Source organism: Sorex araneus, chromosome 6, assembly GCF_027595985.1.
Source record: "Sorex araneus isolate mSorAra2 chromosome 6, mSorAra2.pri, whole genome shotgun sequence".
Lineage (NCBI taxonomy): Eukaryota > Metazoa > Chordata > Mammalia > Eulipotyphla > Soricidae > Sorex > Sorex araneus.
The window spans coordinates 71,745,450-71,766,020 of record NC_073307.1 but is presented as its reverse complement, the minus strand read 5'-3'; the positions used below and the strand labels follow the sequence as shown (position 1 = coordinate 71,766,020).

Genomic DNA, 20,571 nt, shown 5'->3' with positions numbered 1-20,571 from the left:
GGTAAGAGACATATGAGATTAATTCAGGACAAGCAACATAAGAGTCATTGGATTACCAGAAGAACAGGAAGACAAATCTAATGAGGTAGCAATAGTTAAAGACATCATTGCTGAAAAGGTTCCAGAGCTTGAGAATGCCAACATACAGATCCAAGAAGCCCAAAGGATACCAGCTAAAAGAGACCCTAATAAAGACTCCACAACATACCATAATCAGAATGATGAGTACCATAGATACAGAGCAAGATCAAAAAACAAAGTCACATGCATAGGGGCATCCCTTAGATTTACAACTGTCACTGTCACTGTCATTCCCATTGCTCATGGATTTGTTCGAGCAGGCACCAGTAACGTCTCCATTGCGAGACTTGTTACTGTTTTTGGCATATCGAATACACCATGAGTAGCTTTCCAGGCTCTGCTGAGCAGGTGAGATACTCTTGGTAGCTTGCCAGGCTCTGAGAGAGGGGTGGAGGAATTGAATTGGTCATCCGCGTGCAAGGCAAATGCCCTACCCACTGTGCTATTGCTCCAGCCCTAGATTTACAACAGACTTCACAAATGAAATCTCTGTGCCCAAAGACAGTAGTGGAATATAGTGAAAAAATTCAGTGAAATGAACACTTCACCAAGAATACTTTATCCAGCTAGAATCTCACTAAGATCTGAAGGAAAAATATACTACTTCATGGATATAAAACAGTTCATAAACTTCATAGACTCAAAACCAACTTTAAAAGATGGACTGAAGGGGCTACTATAAGACAAGAAAACCCCCACCAGCACAACAACCTTCTAGAGAAAGATGACACAAAACCCCATGACAATAATCTCTCAATGCCAATGGTCTAAATGCACCAATTAAGAGACACAGAGTGGCAAAATGAATTTAAAAACCAAATCCAACATTCTACTGCCTGCAAGAACACATTTGAACAGTGGAGCAAAACACTCAAGTCAAATGATGGAAAACAATTTTTCAAGCAAACAGTTCCTTTAAAAAAGCTTTGGTGGCCATACTAGTATCTGACAATATAGATTTCAGGCTGGAAAAGATTAGAAAGGACAGCAAAGCCATTTCTAAATAATCAAGAAATATAATCAGGCCCAGTCGGGGCCGGCGGCTCGGCTCCGGCCGGCCGGGTTTTCGGCCCGGGTGCCCATGCCTCTGCAGAGCCGGTGGATGTGGAACGAGCGGGAACCAGAGACAGCTTTAGGAATTGGGGTTCCAGCAAGTGCTTGCACCCATGTATGGAGACTGTGAACTAACTTTGGCTACATGCTGTTCCAGGAAGGGAAGTGATTCATTTTCAAACTTAAATCTTCGCGGACTTAATTACTATAATACAGAAATTGTAAACCGACATTTTATCTCTTCATTCTCATCAGTGGAAAACTTATTATCAAATATTTCCCTGTTAATAGAGCTGTATTCTTAGGGGATAAATTCCAAAAAAAATAGTGAGTCTGGTTTGAAACTCTAACAACAATAGTGAGTTATGTGTTGAAATCTGGAATGTAATCAAGGTAAAGAGAAAAGGAAGTGAAATTATCACTCACGTACGGGGTGGGTTGGGGGGTGAGGGGTGGGATGTATACTTTTTGTTTGTTTGTTTGTTTTGTTTTTGCTTTTGTTTTTGTTTTTATTGGTGGTGGAATATGGGCACGGGTGAAGGGATGGGTGTTTGAGCATTGTGTAACTGAGATATAAGCCTGAGAACTTTGTAACTTTCCACTTGGTGATACAATAAAATAAATTAAAAAAAAAGAAATATAATCAGGAAGAAATTAAACTCCTAAATATATATGCACCAAATGAGGGCCAGCAAAATAATTAAAGTATCTGCTAATAGACTTCAAAGAGGATATTGGTAGCAACACAATAGTAGTCAGAAACTTCAACACCTATGATGACCTCTCAGTGTCTGTATTGCAAGCCATAATGCCCAAAAGTAGAGAGAGAGTATAGGGAATATTGTCTGCCTTAGAGGCAGGGGGAGGGTGAGAAAGGGGGGATATATCCGGGATATTGGTGGTAGGGAATGTACACTGGTGGAGGGATGGGTGTTTGATCATTGTGAGATTGTAACCCAAACATGAAAGCTTGTAACTATCTCACGGTGATTCAATATTTTTTTTAAAAAAAACTTAAAAAAAAAGAAAAAAGAAACTTCAACACCTCCCTCTTTCCTCTTAATAGATCAAGGAGACTAAAACTCAACAAAGCTCTGAAGGAAAAAATGGAAGAGAAAGGGCTAATAGATATATACAGGGATTTTCATGCCCCAAAGGCCGAATACACATTCTTCTCCAATGCACATGGAATATTTTCCAAGGTAGACCACGTGCTGGGCTAGAAAACATACCTTTTTTTTTTATTTTTTTTTTTGTGTACAGATATCCACTTTATTTATTTTTTTTTATAGTTTATTTTTAATTAGTGAGTCAACGTGAGGGTACAGTTACAGATTTATACATTTTTGTGCTCATGTTTCTCCCTTACAGAGTTTGATAACCCATCCCTTCACCAGTGCCCATTCTCCACCACCAGTAAACCCAACATCCCACCCCCCCTTCCCAGTCCCGTCTCCCCCCACCCCACCCTGCCACTATGGCAGGGAATTCCCTTTTGTTCTCTCTCTCTGGTTAGGTGTTGTGGTTTGCAATAAAGGTGTTGAGTGGCCATTGCGTTCAGTCTCTAGTCTATATTTGGCCCGCATCATCTTTCCCCCTCATGACCAACAACCACATTTTACTTGCTGTTCCCTTCTCTGAGTTGCCCAGAGTGAGAGAACAGCCTCCAAGCCATGGTGACAACCTCCTGGTACTTATTTCTACTATTCTTGGGTGTTCGTCTTATAGTCTATTATTCTATATTCCACAGATGAGTGCAATCTTTCTATGTCTGTCTCTCTCTTTCTGACTCATTTCACTTAGCATGATACTTTCCATGTAGATCCACTTATATGCAAACGTCATGACCTCATTTTTTCTAACAGCTGCATAGTATTCCATTGTATATATGTACCAGAGTTTCTTCAACCAGTCATCTGTTCTAGGGCACTCGGGTTTTTTCCAGATTCTGGCTATTGTAAACAGTGCTGCGGTGAACATATAAGTGCATATGTCACTTCGACTATACTTTTTGGCTTTTCTGGGATATATTCCCAGCAGTGGTATTGCTGGGTCAAATGGGAGCTCAACCTCAAGTTTTTTGAGAGTCGTCCATACTGTTAGAAAACATACCTTAATAAAAATCAAGAAGATAGTAATTGCATCAACTATCTTTTCAGATCCTGGCGCACTGAAAATAGAAGTTAACCACACACAGAAATGGAGAATCAAGTCAAACACCTGGAAATTAAACAGCTCATTGCAAAAGAATCACTGGGATAGAAAAGAAATTAAAGAAGAAATCAAAAGATTTCTGGAAACAAATGAAAATGAGGATATGAGCTACAAGAACTTGTGGGACACAACTAAAGCAACAATTAGAGGAAAGTTTATAGATCTGCAAGCATTTGTAAATAAAGGGTCCACATAAATGACTTATCATCTTATGATCTTAGAAAATGACTATCAAAAGGAGACTAACTCAGGCAGGTGGAAAGAAATTATAATAACTTAGAGCAGAAATCAACAAACTAGATTCCCATAAAAACAATACAAAAGATCAATGAAGCCAAGAGCTGTTTCTTTGAAAAAATAAACAAGGTCAATAAACCACTAGCAAGACTCACAAAGAAAAAGAGAGAGAACCCTAATAAACCAAATCTGAAATGAAAGGGGGGGGGACATTGCAACAGAAACCACAGAAATTCAGAAGATCATCAGAGAATACTTTAAGAGTCTGTATGCCATGAAATAAGAGAACCTAGAAGAAATGGATACATTCCTGGATTCCTATAACCTCCCAAATCTGAACCAAGAAGACTTGGAATGCCTGAACAGACCTATCACTCTCAGGAAATTGAACTGGAAATCAAAATTCTTCCAAAAACCAAAAGCCTAGGTCCAGATGGTGAATTTTTCCAAACATTTATAGAGGACCTATTGCTAATCCTTTTTAAGTTTTCCAGGAAATTAAAGACACAGAAACACTCCCAGTTTCTATGAAGCACATATCAACCTGATACCAAAAGCAGAGACACTACAAAAAATAAAAATATACTTATATCCCTTATGAATACAAATGCAAAGATACTCAACAAAATATTAGCAAATAGAGCCCAACTATTCATCAAAAGATCATATACCATTACCGAGTGGGATTTATCCCGGGGATGCAAGGATAGTTTAACATTCACAAATTAATCAACATAATTCACATAAATAAAATAAATAATAGAGATAGTTTGTAACAATTACAATAAGTAACTAAACCATGTTTCCATGGAAGAAGTATAATAATAAGCTAAGTTTCTTTTGCAGAAATATGTCCCACAGTGTCACATGAGTTTCTGTTCCACTAATGATCTTGAGTGTTTGAGATCAGCTGGTCAAGTGTTCACAAGATCAGTCAAGCTCCTAAGAGATTATTCTCTATTTCTCTTCTTCTAGGCTGACCTTAGTCAACATTACACCATCTACTACCAAACACTACTGACAGAACATCTGTGTCTTTTTGTTTTGTTTTACTAGCTTTGTTTTATTTTTAAAGATTTGGATCAAATAACATAGGCAGTACAAATGAATAAGCCTTAGTTTTTGAAATCTTCCAAACAATTGAAATAAATTAATCATGGTTTCAAAATAAAGACAATTCTTGGGGCTGGAGCAATAGCACAGTGGGTAGAGCATTTGCCTTGCATGAGGTCGGCCCGGGTTCGATTCCCAGCATCCCATATGGTCCCCTGAGCACCACCAGGAGTGATTTCTGAGTAACCCCTGTGCATCGCTGGGTGTGACTCAGAAAGCAAAAAAGTAAAAAAATAAAAATAAAGACAATTCTGTCTTAAATAAATGCCAATCACGTCATCGCTAGATGAGGAGAAAAAGCTACTGTCCAATTTCTCAGACCCCAGACTTGGTTACCCTTGGCTTCTGGTGAATGGAAAATAGGTGAACACTTTTTCTATGCTCTGACCATAGAATCATAGTCCCTGACTCTGTCAGAAGCCAGTGGCTTCCCTACTCTGATGAAGAGAACCTCGAATCACCTGGTTCTGAACCTTGCAGGATACTTGCGCATAGAGATCACATGCAAAGACTGAACCTCAGCAAGCAAATCTTATCTCTTTGTATTAGCCTATTTAAGTTTTTCTTTAATTCAAAAGCCTCACATATTTCATCCTTAAAATGACATAAAGCCTGGGGTATGGGCTTTTTCTGTTCTCTGATCTGTATCAAGTCAGCCCTCACCTTCACAACTGCTGGTTTTCACTAGTATTTCCTCACAGGTGGGGAGTCGGAAGAAAGAGAAATCACAGACACCATTCCTATGCAGGTGCAACAAATTTCAGTGTACAGTATGTCTTTCCTTATTTTCCAGGATGTTAAAATTATTGTTTTAGACAACTTAGTCCCATTTTGAAGTTTTTATTGTTGCTCTTGGGGGTTTGAATTTCATGCTCCTCTCTTTATTCTGTAAGTCCTTCCCTGTACTACTGCTTTAGTATGGTTGGTTCTAAAGTATGGGATCTATGCTGTGTTTACTCTGTTCACAGTCAACTTTAGCATCATCGACTTTCAGTAATAAGCCATCCTCACCATGCTTATGCATTTTACAGTCCCCTTATTATTTTTATTTTTAACTGAATTACTGTGAGATAGTTACAAAGCTTTCACGATTGAGTTTCAGTCATAAAATGATCAAACACTCACCACCCCACCAGTGCACATTTTCCACCACTAATGTTCCCAATATCTCTCCCTCCCAACCCACCCAACCCCCTGCCTCTATGGCAGACAATTCTCTTCTTTCTCTCTTTCTGCTTTTGGGCACTATGGTTTGCAATACAGATACTGAGAGACCATCATGTTTGGTCTGTTATCTATTTCAGCACCCATTCCGAGCAATCCCTCCATCCATCATTGACTTGGTGATCCCTTCTCTATCCCACCTGCTTTTCCCCCCCGCTGATGAGGCAGGTTTCCAACCATGGAGCAATCTTCCTGGCTCTTGCCTCTACTGTCCTTGGGTGTCAGTCTCATATTATGATACTTTATATTTCACAAGTGAGTTTAGTCATTCTGTGTCTGTCCCTCTCCTTCTGACTCATTTCACTTAGTATGATACTCTCCATGACCATCCATTTATAAGCAAATTTCATGACTTCATCTTTCCTAACATCTTCATAGTTTTCCATTGGGTACATGTACCAAAGTTTCTTTAACCAGTCATCAGTTCTTACTCACTCAGGTTGTTTCCAGATTCTGCCTTTTATGAACAGTTCTGCAATGAATGTACAAATGGAAATGTCACTTCTACTGTGCTTTTTTGTACCCTAGGATATATTCCCAGAGGTAGTATTGCTGGGTCATATGGAAACTCAATTTCTAGGTTTTTGAGGAATGTGCATATTGTTTTCCAGAAAGTCTGGACCAGTCAGCATTCCCACCAGCAGTTAAAGAGAGTCTCTTTCTCCCCACATTCATGCCAGCACTGGTTGTTCTTGTTCTTTGTGATGTGTGCCAGTCTCTGGTTTAAGATGATATCTCATTGTTGTTTTGATTTGCATCTCCCTGATCATTAGTGATATAGAGACTTTTGTGTGACTTTTGGCCATTTTTTATCTTTTTTTAGGAAGTTTCTGTTCATTTCTACTCCCCATTTTTTATGGGGTTGAAGGTTTTTTCTTGTACAGTTCCACTAATGTCTTGTATATTAGCCCCTTATCTGATGGGTATTGGGTAAATAATTTTCTCATTGAAAATTATTTCTCTGTACAGCCCCTTTAAACAAAACTAAATCTGAGAATTTTCTTCTCTCCCCTCCTCTTCCCTTCCTTCCTCTCCTCTCCCCTCCCCTCCCCTCCCTAATCCTCCCCTCCCCTCCTCTCTCATCTGCTCTCCTCTCCTCTTCTGTGTGTTACTGTTGGAATAACCAGGATCATACACATTTGGTTGTAGAATTTAGGGAATGTTGGGGGCACTTTGCTGGCTCTAGTGCCGGAGTATCTTTAGCTGCAGAGCTTACATTTGCCTGACTCTAGTGCTCCGAGATTGTATACATTCTATTGCAGCACTCAGAGTCCTAGAGAGCAGAGCTATTGGGACTATTCTTAGCACATGTATGTAGCACCATGGATTGAACTCATGGCCCTATGCTTGCAAGGCAGACACTTTTTCCTCTAGCTACCCTAGGCACTTAAGACTTGCTTTCAATGCTAGAATGCAGTAGAATTTGTGTAATTTTTAGGCTATGGCATTTAAAAGGCATGGGAATGACTTCTTTTATGATCCTGGAGTCCTAAATTGCCATGTTAAACTACCTCGTGAATCCATTGAGAGACTATGATGAGGAAAATGAGATAAGGCCAATGATAAGACCAGATTTACTCCAGGAAGTGTTTGAAGGATCAAAAGCAATGAGAACCTGAAAAATGAGGTTGAGGTAAGAAATTAAGCTGCCACAGAACTTTAACCAGAATATAGACTCAGAGCAATAGCACAATGGGTAGGGATCTTGTCTTCCATGCAGCCAACGTAGGTTCAGTTGCTGGCACTCTCTGTGATGCTACAGTCCACCAGGAGTGATCCCTGATGCAGAACTAAGGTTAGGCCTTGAACACGGCCAGCTATGGCACTCATCCCCAAAATTTAGAAAAAGGAGGAATGAAAGAGAAATTTAACTAAAATAAAGTCATTCCAGACTTTATTTTGAGATAAGAAATTAAGCTGCCACAGAAATTTAACCAACATATTGCTGGAGCAATAGTCTAGTGGGTATGTTGCTTGCCTTAAAAGTGGCTGACCAGGGTTTGATCCCTGGCACGCCCATATGGTCCATGGGCCTGCCAAAAGTGATTCCTGAGAGCAGAGCCAGAATTAACTCCTGAGCACCGCTGGCATAGCCCCAAAAGCAAAATAAATAATTAAAGCCACTCATTTGGGTGTCAGAAATGAAAGTGTAGACAAATCAGCTCAGCAAGCATCACATGGATCAAAAATAAACTATATCTAATGTGCCATACCATGTTCATGACTTTTGGAGTCATGAGAAGTAATGACAATTATTATTTTAATCTGCTTAAGATGGATTAAAAATTTGAGCAATGGGCACCTAAGATACCCAGGTTACTTCCTGTTCCTAGTTTGGGTTTCCAGAATCCCTGATCTTCTTGCTGACACTGGCCAAGTTTTTCTGTGTTCTGAGTATGCCACCTAAGCATAGAAAATGTACATTTTACAAAATATTCTGTGGAAAATCCGGAAAATCAGACTTAATAAATGGCTTCATATTAGCGTTCACAGTATGATCATGAGTCACACCAGCTGTTACAGCTCGGGGAACAAACTACTTTTCCTATTTTAGTTATTGAGTCATTCAGGCAGGAGGAGCAAGGCAACACAAAATTCTCTCTGTACACTCTTCAATGCCAAAACTGGTGAGGTCTGCTGGTATGAGCACTCTATTTTCAGCTCTGGAATCTCTTAATTTTGAGCTGGTTTGAATTACAGGCATTTTTTATTTTCTAAAATCAAAAAACCCAGTCTTTGCTTTGTTACTTAGCCATACCAGCAATGCTCAGGTGTTACTCCTGGATCTGTTTTCAGGATTTACTCCTGGAAGTACACAGTGGGCCACATGGGATGCCGGAGATTGAACTTAGGTGAGCAACATGCACGCAAAGTGCCATACCTACTGTACTATCTCTTCAGAGCTGGCATCCTGGTTCTTACTTACATGGAAGGAGCTCAGAGTCAACTGAAAGATGAGTCGGAGATGTCTTGAAAATCCAGTAATGTGATCATCAGTGATGAAAGAGAAGATCATCTCATGAACACCCAATAAAGGAATGAGGACCAGCGTTGATTTTGCTAACCTGTGACCAACAAATAGAATTGCCATAAGCAACACATTGGGAATAGAGAACATTTTCTATGCTTCTATTTATGACTTTATTGTGGCTCTTATACTGATTTACTACATTTCACTTTGTATTCTATATACTGAATGCCTTAAAAGCCAGTGTGGCATTTTTCATTGATGCTTTCTTACACCTGAATCTAGATATATGGTCAGAAAAAAATATGAAGAAATTAATAGACTTCATCTATAAAGATTCGAATGTACCTACACATCTCAACATTTGTCTCATTGTTAGATTTCCATACATATGACTATCACTTTGGAATACTGCACCCCTACAATTTTGGATTTTTCCTATTACATATGTTACCTAAATATTTTTCTCTTATTTAATATAAATAAGTAAACCCACTAGGTTTGAGAGCTTCTCAAGCATTTCTCAGGGCCTTTGAGCCACTCTAGATTGTACTTGACCAACCAGGCAGGTAGTTTAGTGCCAGAACCAAATGTATGGTGCTGCTCAGGCCCTCAAGTACTGGGAACCACCAGAGCAAGCTAAGTTGTGCTTGGGACCTCAGGACCACACCGAGCAAACTTAGACGGCTCTTGTTACGAGGATTAAACATGGCCTGAGTGCATGTAAGATATGCACCATAATTCTTGTTCTATCAATCTAGTTCTCTATCTCTTTTTCTTACCAGAACTTTGAATGCTATTATTTTGCTGAGAATGAGAAAGAAAAGAATTTGTCACATGTAACCTATCTGGTCAGACTAGAAACTAGGCTTTTGATTTAATATTGAGGCCTTACAGACATCACACAGGCCTTCACCAGAAACCTCTATGTTGTCTCTCCATGCCTAGGACAGTGAACACTTCAGAAAATGAGGGACTTATTCTTGGTAAAAATGACTTCGTATACACTCTTGCTAAAAAGACAAACATTCCTTTCTACCACCCATGTGGAAAGTGCATTGCTGAGGCCCAAACATTCCACATACCAGTGGTTCTCAAACATAGAGATGATTAAGATATCTTGACAGAACTTTCAAACACACATACGTGCATGTAAATATATGTGATATATATTTTAAAAGACATGGCTTTTAGTTTCCTGAAGCTATGGAAGGATGTACCTACTGTTCTCTGAGCCAAAATCTCTGGCAGGAGGATCTTGGAGCTGTGAAATTTTAAGAGATACCCATGGGATTCCCATAAATAGGCACCTCAGAAAATGGCTTCTCTTTACTGTGAGCTGCTTCTTGGTTTAAATCTATGAGCAGCTGGGGAGATGGCTCAAGGGCTAAAATACATGCTTTGTCTGCCAGACTCAAGTTTGATCCCCAGCTCATCATCGATCCCCAGGCATTTCCAGAAGAGACCCCTGAGCTCTGAGTCTGGAGTAGACACACTTGAGGTGATACAGAGCAAAATAAATTAACAAATAAATATGTTAGTGAAGAGAAATCACATCACAAACTTCACAGCCTTACTTTCATGACCCAAATACATATGCTTGTTTAGGTGTGGGGGCACATTCAGTGTTATAGAGGGCATCCACTCTAGTTCTGTGCTCAGGGATCACTCCTTGCAGGGCTCAGGGACCATGTGTGGTGCCAAGAAGCGAGCCCAGGTTTGTCACATGCAAGCAAATGCCCTACAAACTGTGCTATTGCTCCAGATAGAAAGACATATGCTGTCATGAAACAAAGTATACAGTTTACTATCATTTTCAAAACTAACTTATAATCATTTTTAGCAATTTTTCTTAAAGAGCTAGACTAAAATAAAGTAATACTAATGTACTGTGGAGTTAAAAATGTAAAACTCAGCTCATTTACAGCTTTCTCAAGAAGTTGTAACTCTATCTGAACAGAAAGCATACTATGAAGTCTGTGTCTGGGATAAACATATAAATTCCATATTATTAATAACTTTGAAAAATACCTCATCTTTGCAAATAGAAGGGCCTAAAGTCAGTGAGAGAGAAGTTACCATGAACTGGGATTGCACCTGGCAAATAAGCTGCAGATAACAAGACTTTGACCATCAAAAGAGAGGACAAGAAGTGAAGATTGAGCTTTGCCATCTTTGCCTTAAGCCAAATTTAGGTGATAAAGCACGTGGAGAAAATATTTAAGAAATTGTTTTAATTTCAAGAAATGTTTTAATTTTTATATATTCCATTTTGGACTGGAGCAATAGCACAGTGGATTTGTCTTGCACACAGCCAACCCAGGTTTGATTCCTCTGTCCCTCTTGGAGAGCCCGACAGGCTACCGAGAGTATCCCGCCTGCATGGCAGAGCCTGGCAAGCTATTCGTGGTGTATTCGATATGCCAAAAACAGTAACAACAAGTCTCACAATGGAGACATTACTGGTGCCTGCTCGAGCAAATCGATGAACAATGGAACTACAGTGCTACATATTGCATTTAAAAATATTTAATTTTTTTATATTGAGATTCTTTAGTTTACAATGTTATTAAGAATGGTTTCTCATGCACATAATTCCGACACCACACCCATCACAACTGGTGCCCTCCCTGCACCAAGAACTCAACACTTCTCCCTTACTGCTGCCAAACTCAATTTTGTGGATCAGTTTTTGTATCTTTGATTTCTACCTATGAGAAAAATATTTCTGTATCTATCCCTTTTCTTCTACTCGACTTCACAAGCATAATATTCTATAGTTGCATCCATTAGCTTAATATTTCATAATTTTCTTATAGCTGCATTGAATTTCATTGTGCATTTCTTATTTCCATAACAGAGCTATGACAGTACATATATCCATTTGAATTAATGATTCTGTGTTTGGATAGATGTCAAGAAGTTATATCAGTGGGTCATATGGTAATTCTATCCCTGTGTTTTAGATAGCTCTCCATATTGCTTTTCATAAAGGCTGAACCAGATGACATTAAAAAAAACATGCTTTAGGGAGGCTTCCAAGTAGTTCTAGGGGGTCACTCCTGATGATGCTTGGATATTGCTATGTGAGTCGTATATATGGTCCAGTGCTAACAGCCTTGAGGGACACCTTAGCAGCACTCAGGGGCCCATATACTTCTGAGGATATTCAAGATTATTGTATGCTAGACATGCATTCTAGCCATTTGAACTCTCACTGGCCCACCAGGAATGTTTATTTTGTTTTTGAATAAAATAATTTACTTAATGTTCTTGTTTGTTGTTTCCTACCTACTGCACCCAAATATCAGGAATATGAGGCCTTGTCACCTTTATTCTGGTGTGAGTCATATAATTAAAACAATTTCTATTTTTTAAATTTTGTTATTTTAATTTTGATAACATGTTTACAATGACAGGGCTAGAGCGATAGCACAGCAGTTGGGCTTTCGCCTTTCACGCGGCCAACTTGTGTTCGATTCCTCCGCCCCTCTCGGAGAGCCCAGCAAGCTACTGAGAGTGTGGAGCCTGCATGGCAGAGCCTGGCAAGCTACCCGTGCGTATTGGATATGCCAAAAACAGTAACAATAAGTCTCTCAATGAGAGACGTTACTGGTGCCCACTCGAACAAATTGATGAGCAACGGGATGACAGTGACAGTTTATAATGACATAATGTTTATTGTTTTGATGTACTTTTTTTCTGCTTTTTGGGTCAGACCCGATGGTGCACAGGGGCTACTCCTGGCTCATGCACTCAGGAATTACTCCTGGACTCCTGGAGGTGCTCCAGGGACCCTTAGGATGCTGAGAATCAAACTTGGGTCAACTGCGTACAAGGCAAACACTGTACCACTGTGCTATTGCTCCAGCCCTTAATGTACTTTTAATTACACCTTAACACCTGCCCAGTACCTTTCCCAAATGTGATTTTGTTACTTCTAGTCTGTATCTTCCAAATGTCCCTTCTGCTTTGAAATCTAATTTTGTAATACTATTGGATGATAATCCAAGTGTTTATCATCATTCTACAATGTCTATTCCATTTTTCCCTATATAATACAGATAATTAATATCATCCAATACACACAGGAGAACATGCAAATGGACAGTATAAAAAAGTTTTCCTCATCACTTATTATCAGGCAAATAAAACTCAATGAAAATGAAATATATCACACCAAAGATGATAATATATATCAAAAGATTGAAAACAGCTAGTGTCAGTGGAGTTGTAGTGAAAAAAATAGTAACCTCTTTCACTGTTGGTGGAAATGTTGACTGGTTAATTCTCTATACAGATTTCTCAACAGAGTAAAAGAAAAGCTTCCATATGACCTCTTCATTTTGGGGCATATGCCCACCAAACAAAGCAAAACATAGCAAAAAGATGCATGAATACCCCCAGAACAAAGTAATTATCAAAAATCTGTATGAATACTAATATTCATTTCAGTGGTCAGTACAGTAAGTAGAATATTGAAAAAAAACTGTGTCCCGTGACAAATGAGCTACAAACTTTGGCATATATACAAAATGAATCAATATGCAGTAATAAGAAAAGATGAAATCTTCAGTTTTGTGCAACTTGCATGGACTTTCTCTTCTCTTATGTATCATATTTAACATAATAAGTCAAGGGAAAAATGACAAATGTTATTCTTTTAATCCTATGATTCTCTATAAATTGTGTTTATCCTGCAAACAGTTTTCATTTATGCCAGGTAATTTTTTTATTATAGTTATTTTCAAGTAAGGAAATTTTGAACAAAGATGCCAGATAAACAGTTCCTTTACCAAACAAATTGAGAGGGGGCAGAGCTATAGTGCAGGGGTAGGACATTTGTCTTGCACATGGCTGACCCGGGTTTGATTCCTAGCACCCTTTCTGGTCCCTTGAGGCTGCTAGGAGTGATCCCAGAATGCAGAGTCAGAAAAAACCCCTGAGAACTGCTCATGTGGCCCTAAAATTTAAAAAAGGAAAGAAAAACTTGGAAGATCTGTCAATGTTGGATTGATCAAGTTTTTGCTTGACTATTCCCTTCCCAGCACCTAAGGGAACATGCACTCTCACTCCCTATCCAGCCAACACTCGCGTTTCCAAACCTCGATCTGGGCAATCTGGGTCGCAGTGATGCATACCCTCCTGTCAGCATATTTCCTATCATCAGCTTAGTCTTGGGACTTTGTAATAGCATTTTTATTCTTATTTTATTTTATTTTTAAGATTATATATTATGGTTCTCAGGAATTACTTCTGACTTAGAACTCAGTGGTCATTCCCCATGATATCAAGGGAACACTGGAGATTCTGGACCACGAGAGGTCACACCTGTGCAGAGCATGCACACTAACTAGTACTTTGGGCGGTCTCCATGGATCTTCTATTGCATTTTTTAAAAAATAAGCAGATTTTACTTGGGAATAATTTTGACTTATTAAAAAGTAACAAAAATTATAGGATGAGTCTCTACACACCTTTCACTCAGTTGTAACAAATGTTAAAATGTAACATAAACACAGTATGTTTTTTCAAAATTCAGAAACTAACCTTGGCACATTACTAATGAGCATGTTCCAGAATTTGCTTGGATTTCACCAGTTTTTCTACTTCTGTCCTTTGCACACTTCAAGCGTCAATCCAAAATCTCATATTTAGCACGGAATGCTATTTAAGAGATGATAATAATTTTAATTAAGCTTTGGGTAATTCTAGTAACTGTCAACTCTCGGGTGGATATCAAAAAGGGCTTCTGTCCCCTCACCTTATTCAAATTTCTCTATATACAAAGTACTATAGGTCATCCTGTTCAGACAAAATTGCATAAATAATGGTAGCAGTTTACTTTTACAAACTGTTTATGTGCTTTTTTTCATCTGTTACCATTTGTTTATTTAACTGGCTTAGTTTATTGCACTAATTTAGCTATTTAACAAATATTTATTAAGCCTTTGCTCTGGGTCAAAGGCAGTGGAGTAGAGGCAAAAATACCTGAGATCTTCAAATTCTAGAAATGCTAATAACTAGCAATGCAGTGTTGGGAATAAAATATAATTTATCTTTTTAAAAGATTATTTTTATAATATAATAATATAAATATTTAACTTATAAGAATGTCATCATGATAATGTTTGATAGAGTGACTGTGAATGCAGTGGGCTCCTGTTTCTGCCCTTGAACAGTGGAAGTCTGAGACTTCCACTAGTTTCTCTAGTTCTGAGCATCTTGCTTATTTGGCAAGGCACAAACACTGATGCCATGGCTTCAATTTGTTAGTTAGCTCACATTCACTTGTAGGATGAAACGTAGGAAATGTATGGGCAAGGCTCCTAATGGTGGATTTCAGAGACATAAAATAGGCAATATTAGCTCTCACTTATGTGAAAAGCATAAATGTCAGCCCCTTTCTCCATTTCTGGGTAGGAAGCAATTTCTATTGGCTTTCTGGGACACCCTGTCTGTTCAGTGAGAGGACTGTTTTTCTAATGGATTCATACAGATAGAATAAATAGAGTAGATTCAGCCCATATACTAGAGAGTGGCGTAGAGATGGAAAGGGGAAATCCTCTTGAAGTCTCAGCTAAAGGCGCCAGGGAGACAGAAAGCAACTTGGAGGCTCCACTAGAGGTGCCAGGCAAGTCCAAGTGCTCTAGTATAGGAGGATTCACAAACTATTTAGCCAACTATAGTTTTGTTTGCCCACTGAACTACATGTATATGTAGAGGGTTGCAGTATACAATATTTGGAATTTGGACTGTGAGCATATCTGGTTATATTGAGAACATATATACATATATATTCTATTAAACCCCACAAACAAGGAGATAAGTCTGGTGTGATACCCTCGTTTTACACACAGAAATAAGTGCCAGAGAAGCCAAGTAACTTTCCCAAGGTCAGTTGGTAACTTGTGAGTTATGGTCAGAAACATTTCACTCCAACTTCTAAGTCTTTTCTGGATTAGAATTCATGCTCCTATGATGGTCCACATCATATTTACATTCTGTTTAAAGTACAAAGTCAGGTATATTATAAGATGTCATTAAATGTCAGCTAAAGGGCAGGCAGTAGGACTTGTGTGCTCTCTTGTCATCAGTCCTGAGTCAGACTCCATTCTGGATTTACAGAGAGTAGGAAACAGGATAGTAATCATCCTCTTTCACAGATCCACCTGACCATATGAAGTAAAATCCCTTTTCTAAGACTTTCTCCTTTGGATTAAAACACAAGCTCCTTCAGAGCACTGATGAATTGCATATAAACCATGAAAATTAGGCGTCAGATCCATCGTATAGCAGGTAGAGCATTTGCCTTGCTCATGGCTCACCCAAGTTCATTCTCTGCCTTGATATGACTCTTTAATATTTTCTTCTGTATTTATAGGCATTTTATCAGTTGTCTTTTAGTTGTATATATTTTGGCTATTTCCTTATGGAAGTTTAACTTCCATAAGGTCAGAAGATGCTCATCTTTTGTTTTGTATGTTTGTGTTGTTTTAGGATTGTTATTCTTGTCTCTGTGTTTAGGAATTACTTCTGGCAATGCTCAGGGAACCATATGGGATGCTGAGGATTGAATCTGGGTCAGCCATATTCAAAGCAAATTCCATTTGCTTTGCTATACTGTCTTTCTCTCCCAATCTTTATCATTTTCTAAAAGCCTACATGGTCTATGTAAACTTGTTCATAGAGTTTGTCTCTTATCTCCTACTTTTTGGAGATAATATACTAAAGTAACTTCTTCCCCCTCTGTGTATGCCAAAACATCCAGGGAGTCAAAATGATCTTGCACTATTTTAATATTGACCTAAAGCTACTCACCTGTATTTATAATCTTTGAAGCACATTTGACGGGCTTTCAGCTTAGAAATGAGAAGCTTGAGAATTTTCATGAAGATGAAAAAATTGACCTTCGAAAAAGCAGATATTATTAAGTAAGTACTGGGCTCAATATGGCTCTGTATATCAAGGTGATCCTGGGTCTGACTATCAGATGCTTGACCATGTAAACTAAATGGCAGTCAGAAATCAGTTGGTCTTCACAGTCATCTTCTTTTTCCCTAAAATTATATCAATTAAAATTATGGAAAGGAACTTGAAAAGTTACTTAATTTCTTCTTCTTCTTCTGAGAGGTCCACTACTCCAGTCGTATGAGGATGGTAATGGACATTTCAATTATAATTATTATTAGCATTTGGCTAAGTTTCACATATTATCTTATTAAATTCCCACAATACTCTAAAGAAAGCATGCTACTTTTATGCCATAAAAGTGATACAAAATTGATAGAAAATTCTCCTGAAAGCACTGCCATGTGGAGTCAACCACCAGCCCTGCTCTTCAGATTAATGACTAAAATCTCTGAGGAGGTGCAATCCAGGCAGGCAGAAATTCATGGAAACACTGAACTTCCAGGTGAAAATTCTGGGGTGTCTTTGGAGGTGGGCAGGTTGAATTCCTACCTGCTGAAACCTTCACAGCCATACCAATACCCCACTGTTGCCACCATGCCAGTAGACTAACTCCACTAATAATCTATGCAGAGACACCAAACTGAAAATTCCAGTTATCCAGTGTTCAGGCTGGGAACTCTGGGGTCTTCTCAGGGTAGGGGCTGGCAGCCTCCCCACCCCCCCATACTTCCAGAAGCCCTGGAAGTCACACCTTCCTTCCACAGTCAACCACCATGTCAACTCACTGGCTCAGAGCCTGAAGTTTCTGGAATTCACGGCCACATATGCTTTCTACCCCAAAATTCCACAATACTGAAATTCCAGTAGGAGCACACCAAATTAGATGGGAAACTTACATAGGAACCAACTAAACTCAACAAATAAAAACAATGACATAGAGGTTCAGCGAGCAGCAAATAACTTAGTAAATCCTCAGCAAAGAATTAACAACCCTATGGTGAACAATTTTCTCAAGTTTTATGTTAGTGAAGCATTTTTGAGAATTTTATAAGTTACTTAGTTGTAACAAGCAATAGCAAATGAATTATTGTGTGCCTGCCAAGGGGTGGTTGGAAAGTTGGGGACGATGGTGGAGAAAATCAATAGTCCACAACAACTACTTTCTGAACATATACACAACTGAATATTATTTGGCTATAAGAAAAAAATGCAATTATGCAATTTGATGCTACATGAATCTAAAGAGCATCATGCTTAGTGAAGTCAGAAGGAGAGGGCAGATACAAGATGATCTCCCTTAGATGTGGTATATAAAGAAGCATAGTAAGGAAACAACGAAGGCATAAGAAATTTTGAGCTTGTCTTTAGTAGGAAGCATATCATTCTGTGGGGGTCAGGGTTGAGTCAGGGAGTATAAGACAGGAGGGGGGAGTGGGACACTGGAACAATTATGGAAAGAAGTTGATTCTCTAGTGGGACATGTGCTCTTAGAATTTTTGTTTGTGTTTGGAAACCGACAGGTATGCGGGACCCAGGTATGGAACCCAGGTATGCGGGACCCCTGGCCAAGATGTCCAAGCCTGCTCAGACTGGGACTGGGCTTCTCCACCCAGATCCCCAGTTTTCCAGTAGCTTGGCAGTCAGATACAGAAATTGCCCCCAGTGTCATGTAATCTCATCAATGTCCAAGATCCAGAGACTATAAAACAAAGCTCCCAGAAGAGAGCGGTGCAGAATCTTGCACAGCAGAGCCGGCAAGGTATACGTGGCATATTCGATATGCCAAAAACAGTACCAATAATGGGCCTCATTCCTCTGACCCTGAACGCAACAGGGATGGAGATGTTACTGGTGCCTGCTCAAGCAAATCAATGAACAACTCGATGACAGTGATACAGATACAGTGATACAGTTTGGGACACATATCGGTAATTAGCGTCAGAGAGATACTCAATGAGCTGGGTACATCATTTGTATGCAGATCAGGATTCTATCCAGCTACCACATGAGTAAGCTCTGTCTGGGCTTCCGGTTCTGCGCTCAAGAATTACTGCTGGCAGTGCTTGGGGAAATATATGGGATGCTGTGGATCAAAGGTCAGTTGCATGTATGGCAAGTGTCTTACTCTCTGTTTTAATCTCTCTTGCCCCAGTCTTATGCATGAAACCCTGATATTATCAATATTATAAATCTTGATACCTGAAATAAAAAAATTTAAAAGTCACTATACCATAATCCTATTGTAATATCTAAACATAATTAGTCCCAAACAATAGCACTGTAACACTGTAGCACTGTCGTCATTGTTCATCGATTTGCTAGAGTGGGAAATAGTAACGTCTCCATTGTGAGACTTGTTATCATTTTTGTTTTTGGCATGTTTTTGGCATAATGAATACACCATAGTAGCTTTCCAGGCTCTGCCGTGTGGGTGGAATACTCTTGGTAGCTTGCCGGGCTCTCCAGGAGGGATGGAGGAATCAAAGCTGGGTTGGCCACATGGAAGGCAAGTGCACTACCTGCTGTGCTATTGCTCCAGTCCAGACCAAACAATCTAATATAGTATATTCGTTGAGAGGACGATCATTGAATAATCAATATCTATGTATTCTCTACAGGGGTGTAAGGGTAAGTATACTAGGAGGAGGATTTAGCACCAGACAAACATGGCCAATCTCTGAGCATTTCTGACACAGAGAGTGCAAATGCATAAAAGGAGTGAAACACCATGGTAGAACTGAAAAACTATGAGTTTCTTCATGTGGAATGCTTAAGGGTAGAGACAGCCTAATGACAGTATCAATACACTAAAACGTTTGGAGCCAAACCTGATGACAATAGTGAGTCACCAAAATGTCACCAAAAAATTGAGATTATCAAATTGTGCTCCAGAAAGACAGATCAAGGAAAAGGGAGTAGTTCCACAGTAGAGCATTTCTTTTCAATTATGAGACCCTGATTTTGATCCCCAATGTCTGATATTCCCTCTAGACATCACCAAATATTACCTCCCTCTACCCCAAAGAAAGCCTTGATTGCAATGCAGAGAATGCTAAAAGCAAGAATGTAGAAAGAAGACCAAATCTGCAGCATTGACAAAACATATACAAGAAACTCAAGAGTCTAAAGAATACAAGTAATGGTAGGACTAATGAAAAGACAGCTAAGAGAGATTTTTAAGAGAAAAAAATTATAAAAATCATATCATTATCTGGTCAGAAGAAACAGGAAATTTTAAAATGTGGAGGAGATGATGAGAAACCTTTATGAGCTAAGGTGACTATTGACATTTACATAAAACTGGGAATGATTAAAGTTGTATAAGCAAAAGCATAAAAAGCCCATTTTATCCAAAATGAGGCAATAGAATCTGTTCTCTTGTCCAAGTAAATGAGAACTTATTCCAGGAACTAGAATGCACTTGGAAAAATTAGTACAAAGGTCAGCCAAGTGTGTGTGATCATGCAGCGAAGTCCAGACCACTTGAAAATTTAGAATCACTTGAGAAATTCTAAAACGAAGACTACACAGGCCATTCCTTTCGAATTTCTGATGTGTATGAGTCTCAGGTGTGTAAACCACTATGGTGGTTCTGCAAAAATACAGCCAGATTCAAGCAAATGATAAAATAACTTCACAAACTTTAAAGATCGCCCAATATTGGGAATCTTATAGCAATTTATATTTTATTTTAGTTTTAGTTTTAGGGGCCTTCCATGCAGTGAGAAGTGGCCTGTGGTCAATTCCAGAAATCCTAGCAAACTGGG

General features: G+C 38.9%; 1 protein-coding gene across 1 annotated transcript in view; it reads right to left on the bottom strand.

Moving 5' to 3' along the window:
* Positions 1–20,571, bottom strand: part of GLP2R (glucagon like peptide 2 receptor) — a 75,334-nt gene that overhangs the window by 12,677 nt on the left and 42,086 nt on the right. The window contains exons 10-11 of the mRNA XM_004603989.2: positions 16,712–16,800; positions 8,849–8,987 (exon numbers count right to left, since the gene is read on the bottom strand). Coding sequence (XP_004604046.2) covers positions 8,849–8,987; positions 16,712–16,800 — 228 coding nt within the window. The remainder of the gene's footprint in view (positions 1–8,848; positions 8,988–16,711; positions 16,801–20,571) is intronic.